The sequence below is a fragment of the Sciurus carolinensis genome, chromosome 3 (assembly GCF_902686445.1).
Source record: "Sciurus carolinensis chromosome 3, mSciCar1.2, whole genome shotgun sequence".
In the NCBI taxonomy this organism is placed as follows: Eukaryota; Metazoa; Chordata; class Mammalia; order Rodentia; family Sciuridae; genus Sciurus; species Sciurus carolinensis.
The window spans coordinates 150,433,034-150,457,172 of record NC_062215.1 but is presented as its reverse complement, the minus strand read 5'-3'; the positions used below and the strand labels follow the sequence as shown (position 1 = coordinate 150,457,172).

At 33.3% G+C, this 24,139-nt stretch overlaps 1 protein-coding gene across 37 annotated transcripts in view; it reads right to left on the bottom strand.

The window, feature by feature from the left end:
* Nucleotides 1–24,139, bottom strand: part of Abi2 (abl interactor 2) — a 119,447-nt gene that overhangs the window by 41,559 nt on the left and 53,749 nt on the right. For 7 of the 37 annotated variants that reach the window (XM_047543125.1, XM_047543123.1, XM_047543091.1 and 4 more), the window contains exons 2-7: nucleotides 23,479–23,646; nucleotides 12,659–12,835; nucleotides 10,847–10,864; nucleotides 4,693–4,790; nucleotides 956–1,102; nucleotides 89–213 (exon numbers count right to left, since the gene is read on the bottom strand). In XM_047543125.1, the coding sequence (XP_047399081.1) occupies nucleotides 89–213; nucleotides 956–1,102; nucleotides 4,693–4,790; nucleotides 10,847–10,864; nucleotides 12,659–12,835; nucleotides 23,479–23,646 (733 nt within the window). The remainder of the gene's footprint in view (nucleotides 1–88; nucleotides 214–955; nucleotides 1,103–4,692; nucleotides 4,791–10,846; nucleotides 10,865–12,658; nucleotides 12,836–23,478; nucleotides 23,647–24,139) is intronic. The other 30 variants (XM_047543095.1, XM_047543098.1, XM_047543126.1 and 27 more) reach the window with 7 other exon arrangements.

Below are 24,139 nucleotides of genomic sequence, written 5' to 3'. Positions count from 1 at the left end.
ATTAAGAAGAAAGCTTACTCTAGTTACATTAAAATCAAATTCAAATTCACAAAAGAAAAGCAAAGATTAAGTATGATTAATGTTTTACCTGGAAACACACTGGGAGGAGATGGAGTAGGAACAGCAATTGGAACCCCCACACTCCCACTTCCACTGTTCTCCCGACTACTGCTCCGACTACTTGGGTGACTTCCTCCACTACTCCCACTGCTGCTAAAGAAATAAGAGCCACCAAAACATGAGTATTTATATAGTAAGGTATCATCGGCATTTCCAAAAAACTGTTGAAATAAAAATAGCTATAAGAAAGACAATTCAAAAAACTTCCCCTTTAAATACGAATTTCTTAATAAAGTTGGTGGGGGAAGCTGAGTTCAGTAAGCTTGTTTTGATACTTTTTAATAAGCTGTGTTAAACTGAAAAAGAAGAAAAAAAATTCTCCATAAATATAAGTGAAAAATGTTGGAGCTCAACAAATCAAAATAACAAGTTACCTTCTTATATTCCAGTTTAATGCCCATCTGAAGAAACTTCTTTTACAATAAAAACATTTTTCTAAACAAATTATTTCAATTTGTAATGATATCTTGATATACTATCCCATACCAGTGTTTTGTCATGTATAGTTTTTCATCTGTAAAGTTCCACCAAAAAACAACTTGAAATTTTCCACATCTGGTCCATAATATTTTTTTTTTTTTTCAGATCAACTTAACTATTATCGTTGTAGAGAAGTTTGCACTTTGAAATGTCTGTTCTTTTTCAACTTCCTAACTACTCAAAGTTACATCAGAACATGAGGAGAGAGAGGTGGAATCAGATGAGTTTGGGGGAGTAGAGTGAGGAAAAGAACTTAGAACTTAGCACTTGGAAAATGAGAGAGATTTAACTGAAGTTATCTGAACAGATTATGGTACTATGACCATCACATTTTGTGCTGAGGTAGAGAAAATACCTGTAAGTTCGATTTCTTTGATTCACAGAAGCTGTCCTCACAGGGCTCTGCTGCGAGGGAGCCATATTACGGGTTGGGCTAGGTACGTAATCATTTGGTACCACTGGAGGACGCACTGGCTCCAGTGTTCGATAGGGGGAGTGCCGCCTACAAAAAGAAGAGCGTATGTATTGTGTGATTAAGCAAGTTTCGGCACAATAAACTCCAAGAGTTGCCAATAGTGAAATACAATCTGCAGTCAGAAATAGGAAATGTGTTTTAACCCAGCTACCAATTTTAGTCTTTACTAAAGTATTGCTCCTCCACCATCAGGGTTTTGGTGAGTATGCACTATTTTTCAGTCTCCAACCTCATTTCCCTGTGCTAATGCAAATTGTTCCTTGATTCTCAGAGAGCACAAGGGTTCTCTACCACTTAACAATGTTTCCTTGACTCTACTCTTTTCTTAGAAAAAGTCTGAATTATATTGGTATCATGTCAAAGCATCCCATTGCATTGTATGAATGCACTAATTATCTTCCTCTTCCCTCTCTCCCTAACCAAAGATGTTCAAAAACAGGAACAAGAAATCTAGATTTGGGAGTCACAAATCCCATTCTAATGATCAATACCAGTCCCAACAATTCATTTCCCTTTCTCTGTTAATCTCATCTGCCATTCTCACAACCTTACTTTCTTCCTCAACTTTCACCTTGGTTTCTCTTCTCCTTTTCAAAATTCAACATTTACAAGAGCAAGAAAAAAATTTAATAGACCACCTAAATCCTTCTACATTATTTCTTCGAATTGTAAGACACAAACCAGACTGATATTATTAATATATTTTTCCCTTTTTTTATAAATTTCCCTTTTAAATCAGATAAGATTAAGAAAATAAAATAGGAAGTAAAATTCACACTGCAACATTAGTGATTATTAAATTAATAATTCTCAGGCTAGGGTTGTGGCTCAGTGGTAGTGTGCTTGCCTAGCACGCATAAGGTCCTGGGTTCAATCCTCAGCACCACATAAAAATAAAATAAAGGTATTGTGTCCACCTAAAACTAAAAAAGAAAAAAAGAGAAAAAATATTTTAAGAAAAAAATAATTCTCATCTCTATTTAAGTTTTCAAATTCTTCATGACCATGATAAATATGAAAATGACATCTTGTAGATGAGATTCTGATCTTTAAAAGAATAAAATCTGGCACATGGATATATAAAAATTAAAAAGCTTTCTTCTCCTGAAATGATATTGCTCAAATGACTTATGTATTTCTCAACAATTGACTTCCCAAAGGGCTCCCAGAGTTCCTTTAAGTATTGCACCCCTGGGTCACTCACATTATGTCTCAATGATTTTGAATGAGATAATTTTGCAATAAATGACCCTGTGACTCTGCTACTACCCTCAAAGTCTCCCTGCATACATACATGCATATTATTAAAAATAAAAAAGGTGCTGGGTAGGATAGTGGATCAAAGAGAAAAAAAGGAATATCAAGACTCTAGATTTAAAATAGTCTAGAACCAGGCATGTGACGAATGCCTTAATCTCAGCTTCTCCAGAGGCTGAGATGGGAGAATCGCCAGTTCAAAACCAGCCTCAGTAACTTAGCAAGACCCAGTCTCAAAATAAAATAAAAAAGGCTGGGAATGTAGATTAGTAAATTCAATCCCCAATACCAGTAAATAAATATATACATACATATCATACTGAAAAGTATTTCAGGTATCTCTGAAATTATAATGTAAATATAAAAATGAAATAGGAAATTTATTAATTTTTAAGCACCAAATTTTCAGTGTTTCCCAAACAATAAAAAAACTATCCTATTTCACCGAAGGAAAAAAACACTTTGCTAACTGAGAACTATACAGTGAGGGTAATGATATAAACAAAGTTTAATATAAAATAAAAAAAAAATAAAAAAAACAAAGGGAGAACAAAATACTATGACAAAGGCAAAGACTGTGGGAAAAAATTAGGTGCCTCGCAAGCATAAGGCCCTGAGTTCAATACTCGGCACACACACACAAAAAAATTAGGCTGTGACCATCAACTGACCAGCGATGCTCAGTAACTCTGGTCTCCAAGGATCCTGCAGAACTATTGCTAATATCAAAGGAAAACAAATACTGGTATATGAATAAATCTTCAAAATTTGAGAGCAAAATAAAATTTTATTTTACTAGAGATTACATAGGCTATCTGGCTAATAGTCTTGATTTTAAAACCTAATAGTATCCATTAGGCACTTTCCAAGACAGAAAGGTAAACATTCACAAGAAAAATAAATAGTTCCTCCAGATTGTTCAACTATTACCCTTGCACCAATATCCTACAGCATCATCTTTATTCTACTCTGCAGTTTAAATGTTATTTGATCTACTAGACTATTTTCTGTTGTAAGCATAATTTTATTATAACTCAAATAAAACTATCCTACTCCTGGCTGGTAAACATTTTTATTCTGTCTTCCACTGTCCTAATTCTGCTTCCAACAGAATCCTTTATATCCCAATTCATTGTTGTTCCATCCTGATCCATAGTGGTTGATTCTGTTTGGGGTTTGTTTTGTTTTGTTTTGGGGGGACAAGGGTGTGTGTGTGTGTGTGTGTGTGTGTGTGTGCGCGCGCACGCGCACACGCGTGCACTTGTTTTTGGTTTTTTTTGTTGTTGTTATTTGTTTGTTCTGTTTACTTGGGTTTTTATTTATATATTTTTTTGGTGAGGGGGCCAAAAACACAATTGCCAATTTAAAACTTTTAGTATATATCATAAAGCCAATAACTGTCAAAGTATTTTGTCTTTGTATTATACATTTTTAAAAATCCAATTTGTGGTACAGTGACCCTAAAAAGTTAACAGAAGATAAATATTACCCCCTTTTACAGATGAAAAAACTGAATTGTTCAGAGACTGAATATGCAGGACCACCGGGCAAGCGACAAGCCAGAACTTTAGTCAACTGTCTTCTGAGCTATAATTTATGCACACCTGATCACAAATCTCAATCAAGATAACTAAGCTTGTATTATGATGCTATAGAAGAAAAAAGTCAAGCTTTTCCATTAATTGACCATTTTTGCCAAAAGTCAAACCCAGAGCCCAATTCTGTAGCTCCAAATCAAAACTCAATAGTATCATAACAAGGTATATTGAATTTTATAATCTATACAGCCATTTTGGGAAGGATAATCTAAGTACAACTATAATACACAAGGATTGCAAAATTTTTCTGGAAAAAAAAAAGAATTATGACTGCAATTTAGAGACTGGGGTTGTGGCTCAATGGCAGAGCACTTGTCTAGCACATGTGAGGCACTGGGTTTGATCCTCAGCACCACATAAAAATAGATAAATAAAATATAGGTATTGTGTCCATCTACAACTAAAAAATATATACTTTTTTTTTTTTTTAAAAGATTGCAGTTTACAGAGGCTGGGCCATAGCTCAGTAGTATAGTGCTTGATCCCCAGCACCATTTAAAAAAAAAAAAAAAAAAGACTGCAATTTATAATAAACCATGAACTTAGGCTAGGATTTTATCTCAATTTAAAATTCATTAGAAAAGTAATTTCTAACCAGATCTTTTTAAAGTTTAAAGATGTGCTTCCCAGAAAACGGGAAAAGTTACAAACACAAAAAATAATCCTAGGAAGAAAATTTTCTTTGCAAATATTCAAAAATAAATTCATTTTTAACATATTACATAAAATTATTTTTCTATTACTACTTAGTTATGTACTCACCCAAGTGTCCCTTTCCCTGATAGCGGGGGACTGGGGGGTTTCTGAGTTGGAGGTGTTGTACGTGGCAGCCCACCCATCTTCATATTCTGGGTACTCACCTAAAAAAATTTTGAGGAAAACTCAACTTAAATTTGTATGCAGTGAAACAAAGTATTTTGGGAAAATAATGCTATGCTATTTAACAAAGGAAGGGAAGGTTTAAGTACAGGAAAAAAATTGGAGGACATGCACTTCATATGCAATTTCTACTCTACTATTATTCTACAGTTGTACTCAAAGGACTCTTCCTAACATGATTTTCAAATGATTATTAACTTGTATGCAAAGAATTTATTTGCCATTAGGCCATCACACCAACAGATCACTGGTTAGATTATTTGATGTTACATTCAACTGAAGAAAATGGTAACTACAAAATTTTTTACTTTTAATAAAAAATAATAATCAGAAACAATAATGAAGTGAAATAAAGTCTGGAAGTAATTCCTCTTTTCAGATAGCTTCCTTTAGACAGCAAGTATATCAAACAAAACATGTTTCCCAACAAAAAACACGCAATTATATGTGTGATCCACTATAACTAGAGACTATAAAATAAATTATATGGTATACAGAAAGAAAACTTCACTTTTCTAAAGTTGTGGATCATCCTCACAATTCAGATTTCTTTAATGTTCTATTATGAGGAAATGACCTACCTGACAATTGCAAGGCATATTCTTAAACATCTGAACCAGAAAGTTAGGGCATAGGTATTTCGTTCAACTATGAGCAGCACAAAAGGCCACTGGCAATGTCCTGCTTCCAATGGGAACTGGACCTACTCAGGTCCAAACTAAAGGTTAATTTAGGCATAAGAAAGTGTGATATAATCCTTTATCAGAGTTGGACCACGACTCCACTGACTATTCTATTCCCAACTGAAAATATAAGTATAGAAAAGATAGATAGTCTGGGAATAAAAAATGTCACCAAAGGAGTATGTCAAAATTTACAGAGAAAGTCCTAGCAATCTGGATATCTTACAAAGAATTAATAGATGTTATTCACAAATGCAATTCAAATGCAAATCAAGTTGTTTGAGACTACCAAAAGGTTAAGTTAATGCCCACCTGGCCCTATTTTAAGCCTCTAATATTATGAACTGCCATCTTCAAAACACACTTCAAAAAACCATCTTAACTTTCTAATAAAAATATATTTATTCAAATTATATTTTAAAAATGAAGTTGCAAGATATTATATCAATGAAATCAGAATACATTTATAATTTTAATTTCAAAATATAAGTTTAAAAAAAAAACAAATCATGATTGAATACTGAGTATCAAGGCTGTCAAAATTAACTCTGGCCTGGGTGAAACTTTTTAGTTCCAAAATACTACTTGTTATCTGAGTAGGCAAGAAATAACATATCAAGAAACAAATTCTTCAAATGAATAGCCCAGTGAACAAGTTGTGTGTGATGTTAAAACAATCTTTAATGACAAATGATACCTTTGAAATGTCAATATTCTTAAAGTGAAGCATTTATTTGTAATCCTTTTGTTGATGCTTTTAAACCATAAATACAAAAAAAAAAAAAAAACCAAATAGCAAGTAAGAATAAAAATCATCCTTGCTCATTAAAAAGCAGAGGGCATACTAATTATATCTTACAATGAAAATACTAGTTTTTTTTTTTTTAATCAATCCACATTTGAGGAAAATTTTAGGAATAATCTGACAAATAACCAATATAGCTTTTAAAACAGTAGATCTTCATTTAATGATACCACAAGATTTTAAAGGAGTAACCAAAGTCCTTTAAGCTCAACCTTAAACAACATAAAACCCAAAGTTACTTTACATGATGAGGGAGAAGTGAACCAAGCACTAAACTACAAATCAGTTTGCTAAAAACAGGAAGGAAAAGGAGCAAGAATAGAAAAGGAGTAAAAAAAGAATTTTATTCTATACATGGGATACCAAAAATACTTGAAAATAACTTTCCAATTTGATTTGTTTTAGGGTTTGATATGTGAGGTGTTTTTGTTTAAAATTGCAGTATCTTCACAAATCTCAGAACCTGCCCCAAAAATAGACTCAAATTAACAATCTATAAATTAAAATCTGGTGGACATCTAAACAAAACTTAATACATTTTATGATTCACTGAATCCTCAAATGATTGTACTTGTTTGGTTAATGGGTGAATGAATAACTTAAATCACTTAAGAAACCAAAGAGCTGCTGTGTAAAATTCAGTCTAATTTTATACTTCATTGATACTGTATTATCTTTCTAATAAGCTGAATGAGGTTGTAATATTTCACAAAGGCACTTTTTCTCTGTAAAAATATTTCTGTGCTAATTTAAACAATAACTACACCATGCAGACTATAAATACTGCAATCTACTTTAAATAAAAAGAACAGAAATAAATCCAAAGGACCCAGGCACAGTGGCGCATGCCTGTAATTCTAGCAGCTCAGGAGGCTGAGACAGGAGGATCAACAGTTCAAAGCCAGCCTCAGCAACTGGGCAAGACCCTGCCTTTAAATAAAATACAAAAAGGGCTGGGGATGTGGATCAGTACTTAAGTGCCCTTGAGTTCAATCCCCAGTACCTACCTAAATAAATACATAAATGCCAAATGAAACTTAATTTCTGTATAAAAGGTAGAATGTATGTTATAATTAAACTATAGTTCAAATTTAAAATCATTTGGTTTCAAAAAACTTAATTGAGGGGCTGGGGTTGTGGTACAGAAGTGCTCATTATACTTTTCAAAGTTCTATTTATGAACTGGAATGAATCTACTGGCTGACAATAATAATTGTATTATGTGGTATAATTTATTCCAAAAAAAAACAGAAAATCACTGCAAGATAAGTAAAGTAAGTATTAGGCATAAGGAGGAATAGTAGGAAAACTTTTTCTTTTCTTTTTTACCTTACTAGAGATAAACCTCAAAACAGAAGAAACATTTCATTTAAGTCATGAAGATTAATGCTTGGCCATTCCTCAACACCTTCCCCTGGACCTATGATAAAGAAATGCAGATGATACTGAAGGTATGAGTTCCTTTATCACCAAAGAACAGTCCAGTGTCCTAAGCTTTGGTGATCTCTACAATCAGCACTAACCATCAGGCCAATTATTATGCCTTAATATTTTTTCTACAGTGCTCCCCACTTTCCTGATTTATTCTTCTGGTGCACTTAATACCTCCTGAATGTTGACATATCATGGTCATGCACCACATAACAATGTTTCAGTCAATAACTGACTATACAACCACGGTCCCATAAGTACTGCCTAGAGACACTGTAGCCCTCAGTCAATGTTAAGTATATTCCATGATGTTCACCCAATGACAAAAATAACCTAATGGCATATTTGTTTCCATTATTAAGTACTGTATGATTTTCATTTAAAATGGCAGGGCTTTCCAGCATCCTCTGAACTTCAGAAGATTATTTCTAAAGCTGGTCAGTCAATTATCTCTACTCCACAGAAGTCATTACCTCCCACTGACAGATGATCTACTGCAACAGGTCAGAAGCAGATGCGTTCTAAAATAATATGTGATATATCCCTCATTTTATTAACTGGCTAGCAGACTATTATGTATAAGAATTCAGGCCTATGCAAAAAGGGGAGAATCTAAGGAATGCAATGGTCTATACAAGTAATAAATATGACTAATATATTTAAAACAAAAAGGAATGTTTACAAATTCTATAGAAATCACACACAAAAAAAGAAATACCAATATGGGAAGAAATTGTTAGAAGGTTTCACAGAGAAATACCTGAGCTAAACTATTAAGTTAAAAAAGAAAAGGAATAGAGGAGAGGAAGGGGATTGAAAGGGAAGAAGAAGGGAAGGGCATGGAGAAGTACTGGGGAACAAATCGGCCAAATTGTGCTATATACACTATATACTGCAACACTATCATTTTAATTAGTGCATATATATATGTAACAGAAGAGAGGTCAGTAGAGCAGAGCAAGCAGATCCAGGAAGGGAGGCGGGAAGGGTAAGGGAAAGTACTGGGGAATAACAATGATCCAACTATGTGCATATATGAACATGGCATAATAATCCCACTATTATGTATAATTTTAATGCACCACTTAAAATATAAAAAGTGCCAGCTGAGTGGTAGAGCATTCACTTAGTTTGCCCAAAGCCCTGGGTTCAATCTCAGCACCACAAAGAAAAAAAAAAAAAAAGGACTTAAAAAAACAAGGAGTAGTATGTGTAGATTGTATCTGTATGTGGAATAAAGGATGGGATAAAATTGGTCAAGTACCTCTGGGCCTTCAGTCCCTGTCCAGCATTATTCTCCTCTGTAGTCCCATTCAGTACATAAATCTTTGGGTCCCTAGAGTAGAGCTTTTGCTGCAAAGGGCAAAGATGTTAAGAGATAGTACCTAAATGTGATGTTAAGGGATCTTATCTAAGTATAATTCCTTATTAGATATTTCTAGGAGCCCCTCAGTTGGACCTGTCTCCTACATGGAAACAGACCCTGAACTCAGAAAGGTCAAAAAGGAAATCACAGTGGGACCTGGAGGAAATGAGCATGGGATAGTGAGTTAGGCAACTGATCTAAATCTTACTGGTAAAGGAAGGATCTATTTCTGGGTTTTCTTGAGTTACTATTTCTGTGAACCTGTATCACTTTGGAAGTTAACACATCAATAACCAAAATTTAAAGCCATCCTCAGAGGAAAAGGGTGAAGACAGTCACACACCCTGCTTTTGGGATAGTCTACTGCAACCTGTCCATTTTAAGCAAATGGAATATCCCTACATTTCCACATCAGAATCTCCCCATAATTCCACATACTTAACTCACCTAAACTGAGGATTCAAAGCCAACACTCCCATCAAGAACACAAGGTACACATCTGCCTGGGTTCCTCTAGTCGGCATTATCTACCATGACAAGGTGTAATTTCTGTGGCCACGGTTAACACTAGTGATTCAGAACTCAGTCATCTTATCTTATAGTTATCACTTACTACACTGAAGACATGGAAACAAAGGATGTCAGAATATATACTTGAAAAGATATTATAAAATTTGGTTTAAAAATAACAAAAAGAAATGTGTATTAAGCTTGGCAAAAATCGTGTTATTAACAATTTATTTGGGGGCTGGGCTGTAGCTCAGTGACAGAGCACACGTGAGGCCCTGGGTTTAATCCTTAGCACCACACAAAAATGAACAAATAAAATAAAGACATGCTGTCCATCTGCAACTACAGAAAAAAAATTTTTTTAACATTTTACTTGACAGCTTCTTGAATACAGTTGAATTACTTTTATCATTAATCCTCCAAAATAATAAAATGTTACTGAAACAAATCACAACTGGAAATGTATCTCTAATTACTCCCTAACCCCCAATGCTGGGGATCAAACCCGGGACCTCACACATGCTAGACAAGTCCCTATCTCAAATTTTAAACTTGTATTTTAAGTATTACCATGAGTTTTGATGTTTTTACATACAATCAGTATTCACCTTTAAAAACTCTTAAAGTGAGCTTATATCAAAATATACATTTTACACAGCTATTTGAAAAAATACATTTTTTGTAAGATACATGATACTGCAACTTAAACACATAACACTGAATATTTTGTACTTCTCAGTTTATGTTAAGAATCAGAAAATAATGACATATTGTCCACAAGTTATATAGTAAAGCACACCATTTATAGAATAAAAAGGCTATTACACAGGGGGAGGTTCAAATACAACACATATGTTGGCCCTTCAATCCATAACGAATTTCTACATTTAAAAAATCCAGCTAATTTTATTTCATAACATTTTATGATAGGGTAGCTTACATTTCAGTTTCACAAAATATAATGTTACAAAATAACCATTCACTCAACAGATACTTACTAAGCACCTGAGGTGTGTCAGGCACTGTTCTAGACACACAAGATAGAGCAGTGAACAAAACAAGACAAAATATACTACCCTCAAATAACATAAAGACATACCATAAAGTTGTATGACAAAAATAGAATGAAGAGGAATAATTTTTTTGGTTTCAAAAGGCCAGGAGCCAAATATCTTTTTACTCCCCATATGTAATATTATACATAAGAACAAAGAATGGAAATCCAGCCCTGGAATCTCTTACCTTAAATCTAAGCAACCACTTAATGCATAAATGGAGCAAATAAAAGAGGTAAGGAAAAAAAGCATTGAAAGGTTAGTTGGAACTTCAGGATGTGAAGAGAAAGGAAAAAAACAGAAAAACAAGTTAAGCATTCAGCATTAACAAAATAATGTTTCAGTAGATCATAGAAAGAGTGGTTAAAGCAGAATGTGTCATGAACAAGAGTTTCTTTGATGAAATTATTTAAAATACTGTTTTAATCAAAAACTTAATTTCATTAGAGATTTTTTCAAATTAATGTTCCTTAAACACTAAAGTACAAGGAAGGAACTGCCAAGTCCTAAAAGGACAACATTTTACTTTGAAGATTAAACAACAATTACTGGAAGGGAATCACCTTTTAATAATGTAAATAGATAAGCACAAATGTAAATGTGTTGCATTCCAAGTGTTTTTTGGCATTAGATTCTGGTCGTATCCTAAAATAGTCTATTAGCAGTTGTTAGCCTTGGGCTGGGGAGATAGCTCAGTTGGTAGAGTGCTTGCCTCGCAAACACAAGGCCCTGGGTTCAATCCCCAGCACCGCAAAAAAAAAAAAAAAAAAAAGAAGTTGTTAGCCTTGAATAAATTTTCCTAAATTAGAATAAATTTCAGCTTTAATTAACCATTCAATTACACATCCTATTTTAAAATGCTCTAATTAGTATTCAAGATGCATGTGGGTATCAATTATAAAAATAAGTATCAAATTCCAGAAAATTTTTTTTTCAAAACGCTGAAGAAAAATATCTTAAAACTAAATTTGTACCTTACATTTTCTTTTTACCTAAATCTACATAAAATTTAGATTTAACTGACATATTCCTAATAGTATACATGTATTTTTTAAAGTATGTTTATATTACCAACTGCATGAACTATAGTTTCACTATAGGTATATATGAATATTTACTCAAAGTCATATCTGAGAAGTCATTGTCTTTTAAATCCCTGATCAGATATAAACTTTAACACTTAGCTGAGGCTCTAAATGTTTTAAGTACAAATACCAATTAAAAGAAATCTACATGTTGTTCAGTTGTGGCTGATGTTTTTTGGTTTTCTTTCTTTTTTTCTGTGTGTGTGTGTGTCTGCGTTATTATGTGTGTTATTCTGTGTGTTATTATGAAGTACTGGGGATTGAATCCAGGGCCTTATACAGGCAAAGTGCATGTTATACAACTGAGCTATATTCCCAGTCCTCCTTGGTCTTGACTATGGTACTTCATATACATCCAAAGCACTTTAATACATCTTGAAAGATAGGCAAAATATGTAATGGCTACATATTCAAAAGTAGTGGAAAAAATGAATTCACATATTATTTTTATCTACACTATTCTCATCCCAAACACTGAGATAAAATTATCCTGGGGGTGAGGGGAAGTACATGTAATTAATGGGTTGTTTCCAAAAACTAATGCCAAAAGTCTGCTGATAAATTTTGGGGATAAAGTAAACATTTTAATAGCATTCTGTATTATTTTTAATCATTAATATTAAATCATTGAAAGATTAATAAAGATTATACCACACTGTATTCCATCTGTATGAAATATTATCATAATTGATTAAGCAAATGCAATTTATTCAAAGACGATCATTCAAAACTTGAGAACATAGCTCTAAGAGAAAAAGCAAGAAGGATAAAATAGTTATAGTAAGGAATCCTTACAACCACCACTGGGCCAAGAGTTGGTTCTCTCTAAAGGAAAGATAAACGTTTAATTTCCTAAAAAGTTAGTTCCATTACAGGCTACTATTTTTAAACAATTGACAAAAAACTATACTTACCTTTACTCCATGCCCAATATCATCCAGAATTGTATAGTCAATAGGTTTTCTAATATAACGAACTGGACGCTCAAGATTGGCTGGAGCAATAATCTTATGTGTCCTTGAAGTGTTTTTATTGGTAGTCAGAATGCCAATTTCTCTTCTTGCAACTTTCTCTTTATGAATATCAACTGTCTGCAAGATATAATATTTAAAAAAATAGAGAACACAAAAATGTATGCTCTGATATCAAAAATCAAAATACAAATACCCAAAGATTTAACACTGCTGGTTTTATTCACTTGCTAAATTTTCTCCTTTATGGACTTTCTCTATTTTTAGGCTAATGCAAAGATTGGCAAACCATACACAGGCCAAATCTGGTCCACCACCTAATTTTTATAGTCCACAAGCTAAGAGTAGTGTTTACTTATTTTAATGATTTTAAAAAGAAAAATGTCATGACATGAATATTGAATAAAATTCAAATTCTAGTTTCTGTAATTTTATTAGAACACAGCCACGCTGACTACTTGCTGACTTGCCTGTAGCTACTTCTATACTACTATATGGATATAAGTAGTCACAACAAAGAACTTAGGGCCAACAGAATCTAAAATATGTATTAGCTGGCCTCTTTCTAGAAAAAGTTTGCCAACCTTGAATTAAAGCATGCTAAGTTTCCCTCTCCATTAAGACTCAGTCTGATAAGAGTCTGAACAATTAATCATAGTTATATTTAAAAATAACATATTAGTAAAATTTGTATTAACGTTTAAATATCTTTTCATTTAAAAAGGAAAGAGAGAGGGGCTGGGGTTGTGGCTCAGTGGTAGAATGCCTGGCTAGCACATGTGAGGCACTGAGTTCAAGTCTCAGCACCACATTAAAAAATAAATTAAAAAAAAAAAGGTACTGTGTCCATCTACAATTTTTTAAAAAAGGGAAGAGAGAGCTAAAATATAAATACAATGTTAAAAATGAACCTAGAGGTGGAGCTCAGCAGTAAAGCACTTGCCTCACACATGTGAGGCACTGGTTGATCCTAAACACCACATAAAAATAAATGAATAAATATTATGTCCACCTACAACTAGAAAAATATTTTTTAAAAAATGAATGTCAATTTGATAGTAAAACGAAGTTTGAAAGTTGCCTATATTTTACCAAGACATAAGGCTTACCAAACATTTCATTAACTTCTTTGTACTTATTAAATATACAGGACATCATTTAGTATAAATGACAATATGTTTTACTTAACAGTATTCTATTTGCTAATAAATGGTGAATTTTTCAGGTAATTAATACACTAAAGCAGCATTTTTTTTTAACTGCTAGTTGTAATTTAGTGGTACACAAGCAGCAATTACTTTGAAATGCAAAAGAAACATCAGACTGCAAGTAAGGTTAAGTACTGTTTCTTGAAACATGTATGTTATATATATATAAACATATATAGGAATTATGCACTAGATACAACATAAAATGTAATTTTGTCCCTATAGGTTGCAGTCAAAGAGTCTGAAAAAGACTTGACTAAAATTGTTTACACCTCTTACCAACATTTCTGGCGCAGGCAGCAATTAATATTTTTTTCCCCCTCAATCCTTCCCAGTCCTACTTCAATTTCCCCTTTCTAAAAGAAGTAACATTGAAAAAACTGATAAGCATTCTGACATTATTAAATATCACTTGAAGAAACCTGAATACTAATCATTTATCCTTCTAAACTGACTAATGTCAAAAGTAAGTTTGAAACACATTCAAAGACTTCCATTTCTCTACAAGCAAGAGATCTTATAAAAAAACAGATTGTTTCAGAAGCAATAAATGTCTAAATGAAGTATCAAATCAAAAACTGACCAAGGTAATAACCTTATCATACTTTTAAATATTTATTTTTAAGAAAAAGTCTCCAAACTCTTTCTGTGAACATTAGGTAAACTACAAGATTTGTTTTCCTCATCATCTACTTAAGGGAACTAGCACGGTAAAGAAAAATTTGCATTAGTGATATTAAAATTGACTTAATTTTTAATTTCAAAGAAATGGAAGATTGAACAAAGTTAAATAAATCATCCTGAATGATTAAAAATATGGGCTAGGAAAATAATTTCATTACTTATTAGCAAGTGTGCTTCAAAATAAAAAAAACAATGTATAACACTTTTTTATGTAATTGGTCTTTGTCAGATCAGTAAGAGAAAATTCATCAGAGAAGGTAATACTCTTGGAGATATTGATTTTGCTCTCCCCAGTTTTCCAAAACATACTTAACTTGTTCAGAAATGAAACCATAAGAATGCAAACCTGACCAACCACAAAAGAATTTAAAGCTTACGACAAATTAAACTTCAATTCACATTTTGTGCCCAATCTTCTCTGTTGTGGGAAGGCTGTCCTGAACATCGTAGCATGTAAAGTAGCCAGGCAGATACCTGTAAGCATGCCCTCCACCCCAAGTTGTGACAACCAAAAATGTTTGACATTGTCAAATGTCTCCTTACGGGTAAAACTGCTCCAGTTGATAATCAAAACTGTAAAAAGAAATGATTAATTTGCTTGTTCCTTACATTATTCACTCTCCAATAGCAATTGTTTTCAAACTTTCCACAAGAGCTGACTCAACATTAATGATTCCAAGGCCCTGGGTTCCATACCCAACACCACATACACACAAAGATCAAATTCTCTAATGACTGCCTAAGAATAAATATTTGGAGACAACCTTTTAAAAATGTCAATAATAATAAAGGTAACATATAGGTATATGATTAATAAAACCAAAAAGTTATTAATTTGGTAGGTTTGGTTTTGGTTTTTTGTTTGTTTGCTGCAGTTCTAAGGACTGAACACAGGGCCTAGCGCATGCTAGGCAAGCACTCTACCACTGAGATAACACCCTCAGCCCTATTAATGTGTATTCTAGCCATCCAATACACCAGTTTGAACTATGTTCCTATAGACAGAATCAAATATACCTTTAGAAAATGGATATGGTTTTATTTGAACTTTGAATAAAAACTTCAAAAGCACTAAATCTATGCCATAATAAGTAGAGCATTTAGCCCAAAAAATTCTGAGGTTTTCAGCAATCAACTTCCTCAATATTTAAAAAAAAAATTTATATGTTGATGGACCCTTATTTTATTCATTTATTTATATGCAGTGCTGAGAATCAAACCCAGTGTCTCACACATGTTAGGCAAGAGCTCTACCACTGAGCCACAACCCCAGGTCCACCTACCTCAATTTTATAAAAGCTTTTCCTCATAGAAAATATAGGCATATTCAAATTAGAATAATACAATGGACACCACCACCCCATACCTATTGCCTATCTTCAATATTTATCAACTCAGTCAAATATCAGTTTTAAAAGATATTCAGTGAAGTTCTTATATTTTTAATTATTTAATTTTTAAATAAAAAATATGGTTACTGTTTTCCTAAACCAAATAACACAGCTTCCATTTCCTTCACCTTCCCAATATTTTTGACATTATAATACTAATGTGAATTAAGTTAAATTTTTAGTAGTACAAGTTCAACAATGATATTTAGTAGGAATTCTCATAGCAAAAAAAAAAATTTCAAATTTATCCTGGGTTTCTAAAGTTACAAATTATAAGGTAATAAACTTATTCTTATTTAGAACAGGCCTCAAGAGTAGTACTCACCTATGGCAAGTAAAGTATGTGTTTACCTAGCAAAAGATGTTCAAAACTAAGCCAAGTCTACCTGCTGTTAATACTGTTATTATTTGCTGCAGAGTATGTTAACCAAAAACCACACCAGTGACTATCACTGCAATGTGCAGGACTTAAACATCTATTCTTCAATGGTTCCTTATTAATAAGTCTTCCCATCCTTCTTACTACTACCGTCAAGCTGGTCTCACATGCTGCAGGCTCCCCCAAGACACTTCAGCCACACAGTGCCAAAACCAGGTTCCTATAGGATACCTCAATTTCCTTAAAGGAAATCATACTGACTCCCAGTGCTCCTTTGCAAGCCTAAGCCCCACTCCCAAATCTCCCTCATGAACCCAAGCACATGCTCAGGCCACAGCAGATGACAGAAAGGTACTTGTATAAATATTTTGTTTTAGGCTTATCCATGCATTGCTGTTTCCCATTACCACATATAATTGAGAGTTGACTGTACTGGATAGCACTACCTCAGTTAGCTGCCCATCAGAGTGGGAAAATATCTGCAATCAAACAGTTACAGTTGATTAACTAAGTTGGGTGTTTTTTAATGTGTCTCATTAAGTTAATGTTTCAAATAAGCATTTAATTATTTAAATGCTCCAAATTATTCATCTTTCATAATATGAAATCAAACTAATTTTTATTTGTTCATTATAGTAATATAAAAACTATGTATAGGAAATTAATTAGGAAGTATATAAATTCTACTATCTATATGTAATCACATATTAATAATCTTAAGTGATATTTAAGAATTTTAAGCAAAAAAATACATATATAGGTACATATATAAAGCTTTAAACAAAAAATTACCCTACATGTTGGATGCATTAAGATTTATACCTTCCACAGCCTTTCAGTACCTAATCCTTGAGAAGAATTACTTCCATAGTTTTAAATTATTTTACAATTATTCCTTTCTATCTCCTTTACTTACTACCTACTAATTAATTCAGTGCCTCACTTATTAAGTCCTATTTAGCTCTTAGAAGAGTGGAAGGAACACTGCTTTTTAAATATTCCTCATGTGGCCTTTCTCTTCCCACCCCCCACCCAGGGTTGGTACATTTCCCACACTCTTGATTTTTTATTTTAAGCTATGATGAACTAAACACAGACAGTGCTACTTTTATTAAGCAAGAATTCTTAAGAATTTTAGTTTACAAATTTATGAGAATTCAGTTTGAATGATGTTCTATAAGCTTTTTATAAACTAACCAGAATAGACACAAAATCATGCACAAAGTAAACAGCATTCATCCTTATACTTTATACTACACTAACTTAAAGGCATGTTTGTATGTGCTTGTTTATGCAAGTATTCAGTAAAATTAAATGTCTACTCTTGACATTTACACATCACTGAAAGAATTTGTTTTTGTGGTACTGAGGACTGAAACCAGGATGTTCTACCATTTAGCTACATGTCCAACCCTTTTTAGTTTTTATTTTGAGGCAAGGTTTCACTACATATCCCAAGATGGTCTTGAACTGGCTATCCTGCCTCAGCCTCCAGAATGAACAGGATTACAGATGTGCACCAGCACATCCTGGCTCACCAATGAAAAATATTTAATGATAACTACCACAGTCAGTTTGAAGTTTAAAACTTTCAGTTATTTTTTAAATAACAAACTTCCAAAGAATTAATGAATAGCAACAAAGCTAGAGACATAATTTTTTTAAAATCAAAATTAATCATCCCTAAGTACCTAAAATAACCCATGTAAAGAACCTCTCCAAATACTGTCTGAAAGATATGGTGAGGGTGGTGTAAATTAGTGTACTACTTAATATTCTATTGTCCTTTTAGAACAGAAAAAAAGTATCTGATAATTTACATTCCTAATCAAGTCTCTCTCAAGTATTTGGCATTCAGAAACCACAGAGTGTTTATTATTTTGTTTTGTTGATGTATTTTTTCCAGATATGTAGTTTGTACAGTCATTGGAATTCTCATCCCCAAATGCCAATTCAGAATAATTTGGAAAACAGTTCAGTTGTATCAGAGTAATAGTAATAATAGGAGGTTGAGATCGGTGGACGTAAAAAAAAAAGACCCAACATAACATAAAGAGAAGCAAATACAAACCAAGCTCATCCATGAGAATTCTCAGAATAAAGAATTCAAGATGAAAGACAGTTCAGAAATCATTCAGTCTTATAATCTTACTGAAGAGATAACTGAAGTTCAAATGTCTTCAGAAGAGCCAGAGTAAAACTCAGATCCCCTGACACTCTCAGTTTTCATTTCCGCTAGAATGGAGGAAAGGGCAAGAGTATTAGGAAGTAGAAAAGTGATTAAGGTTCTTCCTCAGGAAAAAAAAAAAAAAGACACTGATGGAAAAAAACTCTACACCCCAGATATCTAATGTATTCTAGTCCTGAAACACTCCACCAGATAACCCTTATAACTCATGAAATGTGCTGCCACTCCAATAAATATTGATCTCATCTTCAACTTGAGTGAACATTCACTCCATCTTTAACTCAACATTCTCTACAAATTCTCAGAACCTAGTATTTCTGCATCAGTTGCACAAAATTCTGTTCAAGAATCCTGACTTTCTCTAAAAATATTTTAATAATAGACAATAGTAATAAAAGTTAAGAATCCAACTTTTTTTAAAAAGTACTTTAGGAACAGAAACTGGTAAACTATGACTACATGACAAATCTGACCCACAGATTGTTTTTATATGGCCCAAAAGGCAAGAATGGTTTTGTCATCAGAAAATATTTTATCCCTGGGATAAGGTCCTAAGGAATTTCCAGAGAAGAAGAGACCAGTGGGGTTCTTGACATATGTGATAAAAAAGAATTTCAAGCAATATGGAGATTCCTCAGAAAACTTGGAATGGAACCACCATTTGACCCAGCTATCCCACTCCTCAGTTTATACCCAAAGGACTTAAAATCAGCATACTACAGCAACACAGCCACATCAATGTTTACAGTAGCTCAACTCACAACAGCTAAACTATGGAACCAACCTAGGTGCCCTTCAACAGATGAGTGGATGAAGAATGTAGTATACATACACAATGGAATATTACTCAGCCTTAAAGAAGAATAAAATTATGGCCTTTGCCATTAAAGGAATGGAGCTGGAGATTTCATGCTAAACAAAATAAGCCAATTCCAAAAAACAAAAGGCCAAATGTTTTCTGTGATATGCGAATGATAACTCACAATAAGGGGGCAGGAAGTGGCTAGGGAAGAAGAGAGATATTTTGGATTAGACAAGAGAGGAGTAAAGGGAGGGGAGGGGTATGGTGATAGGAAAGATAGAATCAATCGGACATTAATATCCTGTGTGCATATTTGATTACACAACCAGTATAATTCTACATGATGTACAACCAGAGAATGAGAAGTTATTCTCCATTTATGTATGATGCGTCAAAATAAATTCTACTGTCATGTATCACTAATTAGAATAAAAAAATTTAAAACAAAACAATTTCAGCATGTGTCAAGCAGAGGCACAGAAATTTATTTATAGGAAAGCAGTGAACACATTTTCAAGGGAGAATGCAGGTCAACAGAGAGAAAGAGCAATCCCTTGGTAGGGAATGTTAATATTGATAGAGAAACAGCAGCCAGGGGCTGGACTAGAGGTGGAGCCAGGGCAAAGTAATTCAATTTTACCCTAGTTTTCCTAGAGCTTATACATTGCTCTCATGTTACTTTTTGCAGGTAAGGGCATGGGTTAAAGGAACAAGCCGATGGAGCAGGCTGGGTTTAGAAGCTGCTCACTTTATATTCCAAAGGTTTATGCATTCTGCATTCCAACAGTTAATGGGCACTACTTTTTTAAGACTTAGTATATCTTTCTTTTTCTGTATTCTCAAATTCTTATCTGAGTTCTAACATTTGTAAGTAGCTGTTTAAAAACATACTTGCAAGGATTGGTGGCACATGCCTGTCATTCTAGCTACTCAGGAGGCTGAGTCAGCAGAATCACAAGTTTAAGGCTAGCCTGGGAAACTCAGCAAGACCCTGTCTCAAAATAAAATTAAAAAGGACTGGATAAAGGTAGCTCAGTGATACAGCAATTGCCTACCCAAAAGCAAAGACCTGGGTTCAACCCCAGAACTCTATGCCCTGCCCCCCCCGGGGGGGGGGGGGAACACTCAAAAGAATAAGACTGGGATCAGATCTAGCTGACAAAACCTAAAATTCCACCTGCGCCTTTACAGAAAATGTCTGCCAACCCCAATTTGAGTATGTACTGAGTATTTGCTTTCTAAACAGAAAAAATTTTCTTTTATACTTATAGGAAAATCATCTAGAGGCCAAGAGTACGTTCAGTGGTTGAATATGTCCTTAGCATGTGTAAGACCCTGGGTTCAATCCCCAGCACCAAGGAAAAAAGATCATCATCATCATCATCCAATTTAAAGAGCATCAAATTTCATATTCAGGCTGGGGGTATAGCTCAGTTGGCAGAGTACTTGCCTTGAAAGCACAAGGCCCTGGGTTCAATCCCCAGCACCACAAAAAAATTTAAAAAAATTCATATTCAACTGACTTTGTATGTATATGTGAAAAAGAGGGACAGACAGACGGTGGGATTGGGGGCAGACAAAATCTACCATTTAACCACATCCTCAGTTCTTTTTATTTTTTATATTGGGACAGGGTCTCACTCAATTGCCAAGGATGGCCTTAAGCTTATGATTGTCCTGACTCGGCCTGATTCAGGAATCCCTGGAATTACAGAGCTGCACCACTGCACCTGGCTCAAATGACTTTTTAAGCAAAGAACTCTACCTGTGCAGTAAACACAATTTTAAAACTTTCAATACTTGAAGCAAATTCTATAACATATTTTTAAGTTTTTTACTCATTTCTTAGATACATCCTCCATCAGTTCATTTCTCCTACTCAACCCCTTATTCAAACATACTGAGATATATGACTGTTGCAGAAGAGTTGCAGATCCTTCACTTCTCCAGGTATTGCCCGCTAGACACTAAACAACAAATAAAGAAGGTTCAACATATTCTTGACAGCTCTAACTGAGGCCTCTGTTAATTTCTAACCTATTAATCTCTATCTACTCATCTCTCCTGTTTTTCACTTATTCCATTAGCTTAAAAAGATGGCATTAGGTAGATTATGTTATTACATCTCAATTTATATGACACACAAAAAGAAAATGTTCTAATTAAATGAATTAATACAGATATTTACAATTCTGGGTGGTCTTAATCACCTTCCTCCTTGAGTTTATTATAACCCTTTTTTACCTAAGAACTATAGCTTGTTGCCTCCTACTTTCCAACTACTAAAAAGATGTCCTTGCTATTTAGGAACTCTAACATATTGATTTCTCTTCTACACTTGCTCTTTTCTTACTTTCTTTTTCAGGTCCTTTGCAAACACACAAAAATGTTGAGGCCCTTAAGTATAAACTTTGAAATTCTATATCAAATTGGCAATCTGTCAACCTCTCTTCTTCTACAGAAGACCTATTTCATCTATTCATTATTCATTCATCTATTTCATTAAAATATCACTGATTAATTCCTTTAGGTCTTCCTAAAACAAAATTTACCTCTTACTCATTAAAATTCATCAATTCTATTTTTTTGGTTTTTTGGTTTTTTGGTTTTTTTTTTTGCAGTGCTGGGGATCGAACCCAGGGTCTTGTGCTTGCAAGGCAAGCACTCTACTGACTGAGCTATCTCCCCAGCCCAATTCTATTTTTTTTTAACTTAAGAGACATGGCAATACAACAAACAATAAAATATGCAATGTCTGTAGAAATTTTTATGGGATGTGAAGAAAGTTATGATGGCAAACTCAGATTTAAAATTAAATGTTAATATTAAATAACAAAAAACCCCTCTGAATCAGCCTGATGAATTTTCAAATAGTAAAAATAAAATACCGTATATGATTTAATTATCTGGACTACATTTGATTTAATAACACAAATTTGAGAAACTTTTAGACCCTCAGAAATGGTTACATTGGGCCTAGGGATGTGGCACAATGGTGGGATGTGTGCTTGACATGCATGAGGCCCTGGGTTCAAGACCCACAACCACAATAAAGAAAAAAAAAAAAAAAAAAAGTTGGATCAATCAATTTTAAAACACTCCTGAAGCCTTCAAGTTACTTTTTAAAAATACACATTTTAAAAAAATTTTTTAATTCCAGAAGAGTTCTTATCATTTAGGTCTAAAAAAGAGTGCTGAATACTACTGAATTATTCAAAATTATAAGAGTGTTAAATTAGAATTGATGATCTCTTCAAAAAAGAGGCAGGGCAGATCAAAATTTTAATCATTTCTGTTTTTTAAAATAGCTTTTATAATTAAATTAGTTTTCCATTGCAAACAGCCCCCCAAAATAGAAATGATTATAAAAGCTATGACAAATACAGGCCAATATTATACAGTCATTGAGAATGCATACAAAGACCTAATCCCATGAATAAATGTTTATTCTAATGCTAAAAGGGCAAAACCCAAAATTCTATACCTATTAGAATCACAGCTAGAATTAACTACAGGAAAATGTACTACAAGAGAAGATATCAAAAATTTAAATAGTGAAAATCTCAGGTACCGGTGAAAAGCTTAGGTATTGGTAAAAGAGTTTGTTTTTCCATTATTTTCATGAGCATGACTTTTGTAATGGAAAAAGTTTAACATTTAAAGTTCAATTTAAGATATTTTCATAAGGTTTGCTAGTCTCCTAGTCTTTCCATTATTGTAAGTATGGTTGATACCCCAGTAAACATAAAACCTACCAAGATAAAAAATTATAAATATGCCATCAAGTCATTAAATTTCTGTTTTTAAAATAATACAGAAATGTGAAATATGGCAAAAAAAAAAAAAACTGAAAGAAACAGGACAAATTTTCATTTCTAGGCTGATTATGTTACCAAGACAACTGAGTTTTAATAGAATCCATTCATATTTTCTTTCCTATCATACAGAAGATAATGACACCATAAAAAGACAGGATCAATGAACAGTCTAAAGTTGAGTTTGTATTTTCTAAATTATACATACACATTAACCCACATAATAAAGACTGCCAGCATTACAAGATAGGTTGTGTTTATTAAGGGTTCTTCATAGGCAAATAGGAATTTCTCACTTGTGAAATATGATTGATTGAAGATTCCATCCTCCGTAACTGGGATGCCTGGATATCCAGCATCTGCAGGACATTGTTGGCCAAGGTGTTTATCAGATAGGCAACACTTGCTAAGGATTGGGTAGTGTAGGCTTTGGTTTCTTCTAGGGCTCGCTGCTTATCTGCTGACTAGGGAGAAAAACAAGATCATTACTTCAAAAATAACCTATTTCTAGTCAACTAACCTATAAAAGTACTCACCAAATTAATTCTGGGTTGCTGAATCTACACCCACAGTCAGTAACGTTCTGAAAACTATCAGTATCATGTAAACCCAAAACTAAACTATTGACAGAGCTGGCTAATATTTTCAAATTCAGTAGATACATTTTTATACAAATGCAAACAAAATCTTAAAGCTGTTATTTTTAAAATGATATCCAGTGGACATTTTGCACAACAGCAGCACATATATACATTCTCAAGATCACTGCTTAGAAAGGCAGCATTAATGTGAATGTATAAATTCTAGCATACTTTGTTCTACTTTCTTGAATTCCTCCTTTTTCATTCTAACACATGAAATGTGATTATAATGTGGCTATATGTCTGATTAAAGAATTAAACAATTATAAAATAATAAAAATGGTAATGATGATAAATAATGATAAATTAAAATAAA